This window comes from Chelon labrosus, assembly GCF_963514085.1.
Source record: "Chelon labrosus genome assembly, chromosome: 12".
Taxonomy (NCBI): domain Eukaryota; kingdom Metazoa; phylum Chordata; class Actinopteri; order Mugiliformes; family Mugilidae; genus Chelon; species Chelon labrosus.
Window position 1 is genome coordinate 29,141,972 of NC_140345.1, and position 11,242 is coordinate 29,153,213.

General features: G+C 39.7%; 1 protein-coding gene across 1 annotated transcript; it reads right to left on the reverse strand.

The window, feature by feature from the left end:
* Positions 1-830: 830 nt before the first annotated feature.
* On the reverse strand, positions 831-11,206 carry LOC311496895 (uncharacterized protein). Its single transcript, XM_084556920.1, has 9 exons — positions 10,816-11,206; positions 7,960-8,340; positions 7,601-7,870; positions 7,150-7,237; positions 5,739-5,793; positions 3,729-3,844; positions 2,508-2,550; positions 2,236-2,354; positions 831-2,125 (listed from the first exon to the last, which is right to left on the reverse strand). Exons 1-9 carry the CDS (start codon positions 10,865-10,867, stop codon positions 2,068-2,070), a joined length of 1,182 nt encoding a protein of 393 aa, XP_084413046.1. The 5' UTR covers positions 10,868-11,206; the 3' UTR covers positions 831-2,067.
* Positions 11,207-11,242: the final 36 nt, after the last annotated feature.

An 11,242-nucleotide genomic window follows, 5' to 3' on the forward strand; every position in this document is an offset into this window, starting at 1 on the left:
GACAGTCCATCGCAGGGCTAACACAGAGACAGACAACCATTCACACGCACACCTACGGCCAATTTAGAATCACCAATGAATCTAACCAGCATGTCTTTGGACGGTGGGAGGAAGCTGGAGAACCTGGAGAGAACCCACGCAGACACAGGGAGAACATGCAGACTACACACAGAAAGGCCAGCCGGCCCATGGATTCAAACCGGTGACCTTCTTGCTGTGAGGCATCAGTGCTAACCACCTCGCCACTGTGCCGCCCTTATTCATTTATTTATCTCTTTAATTAGACACTAAAGTGTTTCTGTTATTTAGCCTGGCCCACTGACAGAAATGACAAAATAACAGGAAATGCTCTAAAATAAAAAGTTGAATCAACACCTCTCTGTTATTTAAAACTAACGCTGAACACCAGAACCTTCATTAGGACTAGATTTAGTGCAGGAATATTATATTAGAATGATTTCACTAGTGTACCTAATGAAGTGGCCAGTGAGTGTGCAGTGAGTGTGCATTTCACTGCCTCCAAACCTCAGACCGAAACATGTTGAAAGAATCTCCTACTTCTCTCTTTTCTTCTTCTAATATTGTGAAACTCATTTCCAGTCACTCGCACTGTCGGTCGCTACGGTGGAGCTCAGTTCCTCAAACTCCTTCTATATTTGACTTTTAAATACGTTACAGAAATATTCATTAGCACATTTTCTGTCTTTCCGTTTCTCTGTGGTGAAAGTGTTGCTGTATTTTCTGGGTGTGGTGTGTCGACAGGAAACAGGAACACTCATAAATTCTTATACATTTTTATATAATAAAGCATTTCATATAATACAACATAAATATATTCACTGTGCAAAAACTAAAACAGAACTGATAAGATGCTAAAGCATTTATTAACTTTTCATTTATCACAAAAAGCTTCTTTCAGCTTCATCACAGATCGACCACAAAACATCTCATTTGTTTTGACGGTTGAAGAAGCACTGCCACTAACATCTGTTCAGCACAAAACAGAACAAATATGGACTCTGACGGGTCCTCCAGCCTTTACACTCGTCCTGAAGATTCATTTTGTGGCCAAAAACTAAATCTGACTCAACCAGAGAGGAGCCTCAGGACATCGAGAACCTCCAGGGCTAGAAATGTGTTAAATACTGCAGTTCCACTAATGTCCACTAGATGCTTCACGTTAAAAACTTTACAGCAGAAATAAACATGTTTACAGCCTGGAATTAAAACAGTGCTAGTCTCTACAAGACGACAAACGAGACAAAAACACGACAAACAAGACAAAAAGACGGCAAATGAGACAACAAACGAGACAGCAAAAGGACAAGATGGACAAAAAGACAACAAGATCACAAACAAGACAAATGAGTCAACAGATGAGACAACTAGACGCCAGATGAGACAAGCCAACAAACTCCAGGGCTGAAAAATGAAGCCAACAGAGAAAGAGACAAAAGCTGCAGTTCCTCTAACGTCCACATGAGGCTCCACCAGTGAGTCGGTCCTCATAGACCTCCATGTTTGATTTTGATTGACAGGCAGGTGTCCTCACAGGTTGCTAGCTTGTTGAATTAGCTGGACGTCAGGTGGAGTCACTGTCACTGAGTTTCAAAAACACTCGTCTTGAAACAAATACGGTTTCATCCATCTTTAGATACAGTCTTAAGAAATGTTGACGGATCATCAGACACTTATTCTCAATATATGAATTGTTACTTCCTTCATTGCTTTTAAATGTTCATTTTCAAAACGTCTTGTTTTGTCTGAACTTCAGTCAAAAACTCTACTAAAGAATTTATCACATGGTTTTGGTTTTAAAACATTTCAGATCTAGAGGGAAGGCTGGGTCAGAAAAGGTTTAACCCACAAATGACTTCCAGGACAGAAGAGCCTGTCTGAAGGAAAATAAAACTTTTTGGTTTATTGTGTATTATCTGCACCAGAAAGAGATAAATAAGCTTCAGCTCATCTCACAGTCAGCTACAGGCTGGAGCTGCACCGCGTTCATCAGGCTGATGAAGTTTAACCTCATCAAACACAAACAAACTCTGACGCTCCAGAGACGCTTCAGCCTCGACTGACGACTCCAGCGTAGATGACAGCATCTTCTACCTTCTCCTCTCGTCTGAAAAACAAACCGAAAACCAAAGAGTCACTGGAGGATCCTTCGTACATAGAGAACTCTATGCCTCTTCATGTTTTTTCTACGTCGAGTTCCTCTGAGCTTCTTCCTACCTTCTGTTTTTCTTCTTGTTTTTAAACTCGACAGATGCATAGCCAACGTCAGCGGCGGCTGGGTCGGTTTCCGTTCGCTCACTTCCTGTTTGGACACTACTGTAGAAGTAATCCGGACACTGAAAACCACCGACAGAGACAAAATGAGGAACTTCACAAACTTTCAAGAAATAAACTAATATAATGTCAAACATGTGACAATTAAAAACAATTACAATTTAAAATGCATTTTATTGTGAGAAGCTGAAGCACTTTCCTCATCAATGACCCACCTCCTGCTTCGTTTCTCCTTGATCTGCTGCCGACCTCCCCTTCCTGCAATAAAACACAAATAGAAAATGAGGAACCAGAAAGTCTTCAGATAAGAATGAGGAAAGAAAAGTGAACAAAGTAATTTTGGAATCACCGTCTCCTTGAGCAATTTTCAGATTTTGTAAATTTCTGCACACAAATTACTTAAAAGATCAGCAGATTTTATCACAAGTCCAGAAAGTAGACACTATGAAACACATGAAATAGAAATTATACCCATGTATATGTCCTCATTTGTTAATTTCTTTGAGTTGTAAAAGTAAGTGAACTCTTCCTGGTTTCTGGTAACAGCTGATCAGTGGTCTACAGCAGCTTGGAGGAATTTTAGCCCATTCCTCAGAACAGAACCACTTCAGTTCTGAGATGTTGGTGGGTTTCCTCACATCAACTGCTTGCTTCAGGTCCTTCCACAACATTTCTATTGGATTAAGGTCAGGACTTTGACTTGGCCATTCCTAAACATTCATCTTGTTCTTCTTTAACCGTTCTTTTGTAGAACCACTTGTGTTCTTGGTTCTCGTTGTCTTGCTGCATGACCCAGTTTCTCTTCACATTCAGCTCATGGACAGATGTCCTGACATTTTCTTTTAGAGTTCACTGGTAGAATTCACAATTCATTGGTCCATCAATGATGACAAGCCGTCCTGGTCCAGATGCAGCAGAACAGGCCCAAACCAGGACATTAGCACCCCCATGTTTGATGGAGGGATGAGGTTCTGATGCTGGAATGATGCAGTGTTGTTTCATCTCATTTAAACTGAACTATTCTATTTTGGTCTCATCTGTCCACTAAACATTGTCCCAATAGTCTTCTGTCTTGTCCACGTGATGTTGATCAAACTCTCTGATATGTAATATTGGCTCATTTTGCCAGAAGTATAATATTTATGTTTCATTTGTTTAATTGTGTTCTCTTTGTCTACTTTTTCATCAGTGAAAACTCAGTGATGATGTTTTTTGTTTTTTATGCAGAAAGGCAGAGAATTCTGAAGAACTAAAAACTCTAACTGTATACTGTAAATAATAACAATCATGGTAAACATTTTAAACACTTTTTAAACTTGTCACAGAATGGAAAGCACAGATTAATGACGTCTGCATTCCACTTATGAGATCTGGAGTTCACATAAAAGCTGATGCAGCTGAGCCATTTATGTGCATTTATTCAGTGTCCATCCTACCTGCCCTTTTCCCGGTTTATGAACTGGATGGAGGCGTAGCTGACGTCCTCCTCAGCTCCATCGGTTTCCTGTTGATGATCTTCTGTTTGCACTCCGCTGAAGATTTGATCAGGACCCTGAAAGGAAGAAGAGGACAGAAAACACCTGTTAGCAGTTTAACCAGTTTAATGTTTTATCAGTGTAATTATGGTTTGACTTGTTTTCAGTCATATAAGTGATGTCATTATTATTATTCTATCAGCATTATACACTGTCTGGCCAAAAAAAAAACAAAAAAAAAACGAAATGGTCGTTGGACCTCCTTTGATTTGATTACAGCACACATTCTCTGTGATATTATCTCCAGTGTCACCAGATTTATTTCTATCCAGTGTTGCATGGCCAGGATCAGTGCATTTTCTCTCTTGCGTGGAAGGAACCTACATGGCGTTGGTTCTAGAGCCAAATTCCTGGTGAAGGGCTGGACTTTCTCCTTTTCCAGAGCTGCCCAGGGTGATACCCTCAAGTCCTTGAATGGGCGCCTCCATGAGACTGCAAGCTGCTGGGTGGAAAACTTTGTTTGAGTGTCCTTCTAGTTGGAGTCTTAGTGTGGAGTCCAGGAAGGGGTTCTGTCTGAAGACTCCATAGTTCCTCTCTGAGACTTCAACACCTTTGTGCCAGTCATGGACAATTGTTCTCTTGTGCCAGAGCACCTTAGGTCAAAGGTTGATTTTGACTTTGTGGTCCTATCATCAGATCTGCAACTGCCATGTCCATGAGATCTTCAGCTCCCACCTCCAGAAGAGCTTCTGTACATCCTTGAAGAGGTAGGGGACATGGAATCTGTTAACCATTGCATTCCTTTAAACCCGCATGACAGCAGTGGTTAAGGAAGCAGTGAACTGAAGAGGCTGGCCTTTGGAGCCCGGTCTGTCCTAGGAACTCCAGAAACAGCTATCAGGTACGATGAGACCAGAGGGGCTGTATGTATGCATCTGTGGTTTCAAAAGCAAAAACTCAGATGTGGGAGGAGATTGGAGAGGCTACAGAGAAGGACCGTTGGTTGGCTTCAAAGAGGTTCTGGCAAACAGTATGGCAGCTCAGGAAAGGAAAACAGGGCTTAGCTCAGGCTGTGTTCAGTCTTGGTTGAGAACTGCTGACCCAGACTGGGGATGTTGTTGAGCAGAGGAAAGAGCACTTTGAGGATCTCCTGAATGCTGCCGCCATGTCCTTGAGGAAAGAAGCTGTTTGATGACTTGGACAAAGTCTTTCCAGACAGAGGTCGCTGAGGTAGTCAATGCCCCATGGAGGTCTTGGACAGTAGCAGACCGTGCTGGTGGTTCCCATTCTCAGAAGTTGGGCTCTGATTATTGGGGTATCACACACAGCCTCCCTCAGAAAGTTTACTTCTGTTTGCAGGAGATTCCGACCGATACTCCAACTTCGGATTCGGGAGAAGAAATGCAGATTCCATCCTAGATGTGGAACAATGGATCACTGGTGTCTCTGAAAGGATTCTGTGGAGGTTTTGAGGGATTATAGCGTACCAGGGTCATTGCTTGGAGCCATCCAGTCCTTGTACAACAAAAGTGAGAGTCCGTATCATCAACTCTAAGTCAAGCATGTTTCTGGTGGGTGTTGAACTCCACCTGGGCTGTCCCTTGTCCCTGGTCCTGTTTATGGTATTTATGGTGGGATCTCAAGGTGCAGCCGGGAACGAGGAGGTAGTACATTATATGAACCTCTAAACCACATCGCTGCATTTTGAAGACATTGGGATGAGGGTCAGTGTGTGGCCACGTGCTCTGCTGGCCAACGTTGGATTGTTTCTCCAAGCTGACTTCCTTCCTCAAGCGAAGGAGCATCTTGGGATGTTGTTGGGCAGTTTTCTACAGTGGTGGCAGTAACACTGGCATTGTCTTTTGATTTAACTTTTATTATTTATTTGACCTGAAGAACGGCATTTTACAAGCACCTGAAACAAGGTTCCTCCTCAGGGCGGCTGGACTGGAGATAAGTTGAGTAACTCACCATCTGCTTCGTCTCTCCTCCTAAAGCTCTCTGATCTTCAGCTGCCGCCCATTTCCTGTGACGAGATGTTAATTATAGGAGGAACCAGACAGACATGAAAGAACTGTAAATAGAAATGAGACACAAGTACGAGGAAAGAAAAAGAGAAGTTAATCTTAAAACTTTTGATCTAATAAACTCTGGACGGTGTCCTCACGGGTTAGCAGCTTAAACAACCACTGATGCCAGTCACAGCCGTGAAAAGTACAGATTAATGACGCCTGAAGATCCTGTGTTTGTGCACATACAAGTTAATGAATTTGATTCTAGAATTTATAATCAGGAAGTTGTGTCAACTGAATGTTTGGTGTTAAAGTGTCAACACCGGTCATTACGCAACTGTCAGTACCTAGAAGCCGCTGTAGCTTCTAGGAATAAAACTGCAATAAACAAACTCCAAACTAATTTAACTTACAGAGACTTTAGAAACTAGAAATGTCATCATGGTTGTTTTTATATATTTTAAGATGGCTGCCACCCTGCAAACTAGAACTCTATGTACAAACTAAAAGTGGCAAACTTGTGGTCACAACTTCCTACTTTAGTGAAAATCTTTTTTAAGCTGCTGACGTTTTTTCAAAAATGTTAAATGTGACTGGTGAATTAATAAACAGTTATTTAGTCGAATAGAGTTTTAATTTTATAAAAGGTCTGAGGAAAACATACATTAGGATTTACAGAGGCGTTCCTTTTGGGAATATTAACATTTTCCTCAAACACATTATGAAATAAAACTCTATATGATTAAATTACAATTTATTAACTTAGTCGTAGTCACATGTTTGGTTCTTCTCTGTACATAGTTTGCAGGACTGTCACTGTATAAGAATATATAAAAAAAACAACCGTATATATTGAGCTCAGTTTTATTTCTTCTTCTGATTGTTTGGTGTTTAAGTGGTAACATCAGTCATTGCTAACGAGGCTAACAGTTAGCAAGCTAACGTAATGAAAAGGCGTTCCCATTGGGAACATCAACAATTTCCTCACAGATATTATAAAATTAAATCTGATAGCTTGTCTCATCTCATCTCATCATCTCGTCTCTTTAAGACTTATTCATTAACGTTCACATACAACATTTCTGAAAACACCAATAAAAAATGAAAGTTGGAACCTCACTTTCTAGCTTATACGTAGAGTTGTAGTTTGCAGGGTTGTGTTTGTTCTTCTTTACTTTTTATCTTGTATAACAACGACTTGTCTTAAAATGTATAAACACAACCATATTTGTTCTGAGTGTTCTGGTGTTATTTATTCTCTTCTCTGGATTCAAGCGTCTTTGTAAACTAAATTCTTTTGGAGTCCATCCAAGAAGTTTTAACTCCTGATCTTGTTTTCTTTGTGAATTATTTGTTTGAGATGAAGATACCTTTTGACGATGAAGACGACCAGGACGAGAGTGATCACTGCCAGCAGGACACCAAACACCACCCCGGCTATCAAGCCGTTTTTAGATCCTGTAAAACACAGAGTTTAACAAAAAGACGGATGTGAAGTGTTGAGACATTTAGACCAGACTGAGGAAGTTAAAGCTAAAAGAGATGCTATCGAAAGTCAGATAAAATAAGACTGACGGCTGTAGGAAGAGAAATGTGATAAAAACCTTTTAAATATTTAAATGTCTGCTCTGACGTTAACAGTGGCTCTGATGAAAGTCACCAGCTGTACAGGTTTACTGAGCGTTTTAGCCTCTTTTAGCTCCTTCTTTTGGTTTTTCTTCAGATTTATTTTATTTTTAATATTTATTCATATTTTCTTTCCTTCTTTCCTTCTTACATCTCAGTTTGTTCAAAAACTTAATAAACTAAAATCAAACCAACCTTCCTCTGGTTCCTCCACCTGCAGGCTGTACTGCAGAGACCGTGTCTCCATGTTGTTCTTCAGAGCACAGGTGTAGTTCCCAGAATCCTTTGCAGTCAGGTAGTTGAGTTGGAGGGCGGGGCCAGACTCTGAGAGGGCGTGTCCATCTCTGAACCAGGTGACCTCCAGTTGGTTGAAAGTACAGTCTGTAGTACACTGCAGTGTGACTGATTGACCTCTAGTGAATGTGTTGTTGTTACTGGAGCTCTTTATTCTCATTTTAGTCCCATCTAAAATAAAAGTGTTCATTAGTTTAATTTAACATTCATTAATATTAATGATTAATATTTGTGTCAGAATCATGATATGATGTTCTTACCAACAACTGAGACTCTCACTCCTGTTCTGTTAGTAAAATGTCCTACACCATAATTAGCTTCCATTCTGAATCTGAAGGTTGCGTCGTCTTCCTTCTGAATGTCTCTGATCTGTAAAGTGCAGTTTCTCTTCTTGTCTCCCAGGTATTGATAGCGAGGGTCATTGTTTGTTGAATTACTGTCGTACACAGACGGGGTGGGGCCCTGACAGATCTCATGGTTCTGACACCAGACGACTCTGACTATCTCCAGTTGAACTTCTCTTCCATTTATATAAGCAGATGTTGTTGGTGTGAAGGTGCAGGGGAGGGTGACAGTCGATCCTTCTACAGCACAAGTTCTTATAAAAGGATAAATCACAGATGGTTGAGGTCTCACAGCACCTGAAAGAATACATGACGATGAGATGAGAATAAGGACAATTTATTCTCATCCATTTTTCTTTGCAGATTAGATCACACGTGTAAATTCATTTAGTCCAACAAACTTCTAAATCAGTCCCTTGTAGACCTTCATGTTGACAGGTGAATATCTTTTCCACCAGGTTGTTCCTTCAAGGTTTTATCAGGACGTCATTCATACCGTTCTTAATCCAGCTGTTCAACAACTCCACGTTATTCATGTTAATGAACATTATTGCACCTTATTAATCCTTCCTATGGATATAATATATATTTAGTTCTGTGTCTTTTTCAAATGCTAATTTTGTAAATTTTTTGGTTATACTGTTTTATTTTATTAATTTATTTTTATTTTTATTTTCTCAAGAGTGTTTTTTATGTAAAACTGAGCAACTGTGACCAAACAATTTCCCTTGTGGATGAATAAAGTCTAATTTCTTATTTAATTCATTTTACAACAGTAAAGCTTCTTCATTGGGCAAACTAAACGTACTCTGGCTCATGTCACACAAAATAAATATAAAAAAACACTTAAAACGGGAAAGTGGGATACAGAAAAGATGTAGATGAAGTCTAAATAGTTTCTGTTTTAAAGCTGAACCATCAAAGTGTTTAGTGTTTAGCTTCTATTCATCATTCTACACTTTTAATGTCCTTCCCCAAATGTACAACAAATGTACAACAGAACGCCACAGGAGCTCATTCCTGCCTGTGGCCATCAAACTTTATAACTCCTCCCGCTGAGTGTTGGTCAATCTTAACACCTTTAACACTTCAGACGCCGTTAATTTATTTGCAACCTCTACCTCTGTATATGTTATTAAAGGTGTATTATTACAGCCATATTTTCAGCCTGTTGTTAACCCAGTGACTATGTTTCAGGCTTGGTAATGTGATGGTGGTTCTGAGGTTAACACTGACGCCGACGTTCGTACCAAAGATGTTAATGTTAATGATTGTTAGTGATTCTAAATGAGCCGTAGGAGTGAAACATACAATTCATTGTATCTGGATAGAAAATAAAATCAGTTTCTAATGTCTAAACTAAAGTCTGTGTCTCTGAAGTGGTAAATGTATATTCTACGGGTTCATTTAATTGTGTTATTGTGAAAACTGAGGACAAATAAAGAAAATAATCATGAGTGAACCAACAAAAATCACAATTAAATATCTAAAAATTCCACAAATATGGAATAAATAATTGTATACTTTAAGATGACATTTTGATCTTGTAAAATAATCAGTTTAATTAAATTAGAAAAATTAACAAAAAATATTTAAAATGACCACATATATACCTGCTGTATCATATCACACCCAACATTTCAACATGATTTTACTCCAACATAACGTATAAAGTATGAAGTCATTATCAACTGGTTCAAGTAAAAAACTAACAAATTAGAAAGTCACCAAAGGCAGCCATTTCCAAAATGGCTACCGACTGCAGAGCCCGGATAAATCCACCAGGGGGCAGATGACAAGTCTCTGATTGTGGTTTATTTTGGGTAAAAATTAATTATACAGAAACTCATGCAAATAGCAAATATTATCGATTTATTTTAAGAACATTTTAATTCCAATACGACTAACAAACGTACCAGGCTGTAAACATGTTCATTTCTGCTGTAAATCTTTTTAACATGCGGCTCCTTCAGGACTGACTCAGTTTCGGGGTCAGCCTCTAGTGGACGTTAGAGGAACTGCAGATTTGGAAACTTGGCTTTAAGGCCTCGGATCTCAGTCGCCGCTCAGTGACGACACTCAGAGATCGAAGGAAAGAAGATAACGGAACATAAAGCTAAAGACACCGAAAACTCATCTAAGACACGTTTAAATAAAAACACAGTTACTGAAGTGGTTTTGTGGATCAACAGAAATATTTCAGACTCGTGCATGTCGGGTTACTGACTGTGTTTTTATCAGGATGAGTTTTATTGCTGAACGCCGTTGGACTGTTCCTTGAGTATTTTAGCATTTGTGGTTTTGGAGTAAGAGCTTTAAGAAGATGGAAACTTAATGAATGACAGAAAGAGAAATGGAGAGAAACTGAAGATGAACGAAGAAGCAGAAGCAGAAAAAAAAATAAAGATTATTTTTGGTCATCTTATTAGCCTTCTTTTGTATATTTATATGGACGTTAACAGGTCAGGTCTGCAGAAGTTTCAAGCACACAGAGAATAGAAACAGGAAAGAGACCCAAGAGAAAACCAGAAGTAATTAAAAAGAAGAAACAACAAAATCCTTCAGCAGCTTCAGTAGTTTTCTGTCGGTGTTCATTTCAGCATCTACTCTCGTGATCATTCAGTTTTTCTCTTCCAGCTCTTATCTGACGCTAACATCCAGACACGTTTTGATCTCAGTTCATATTTTAAGTGCTGCAGTCAGGACGCAGCAGTAAGTCACTCATCATTCAGACGTGTTCAGTTAGAACAGAAGCATGGTGTTGGTTTTTACCTGGCAGGAGGAACAGGAAGCTCCAGAGAACGGTTTGGTCCCAAACTGTCATCCTGAGGTTTCTGCTGCGTCTTGTTTGACCGCCGTCTGGAGAACGAACTGGCAGAGAAATGACCAAACTGCTGACGACAGACTGTGAAGTGGTGCAGGAAACATCCCGTGGTCACTTTCTGACTTCCTCCTTTAATACTTCTTTTTTTTTCGTTCTGTGGATTAAACCATCTTCTCTTCTTCTGATGTAACTTCCCTCAAACACAGCATCAACCAGCCAGAGACGAGGCCACAATGATCCAGTCATCATCAGGTCAGGGTCAGGGGTCAGGGGTCAGGGTTAGGGTTAGGGTTAGAGTCATTTGTTTCTTCTTTAACGAAACTAAAGAAGAAATAAATCTAAACTAGAATCAACTCAGGAAATGACTCATTGTAA

Excerpts from the sequence above, each read along its gene's own strand:
- LOC311496895 (XM_084556920.1), bottom strand. The coding sequence starts at position 10,867 with ATGACAGTTTGGGACCAAACCGTTCTCTGGAGCTTCCTGTTCCTCCTG. Across the intron at positions 5,794-7,149 it reads GTCGTCTTCATCGTCAAAAG|GAAATGGGCGGCAGCTGAAG; the intron begins GTATCTTCATCT and ends ATCTCGTCACAG. Across the intron at positions 2,126-2,235 it reads AACAAGAAGAAAAACAGAAG|ACGAGAGGAGAAGGTAGAAG; the intron begins GTAGGAAGAAGC and ends TTTGTTTTTCAG.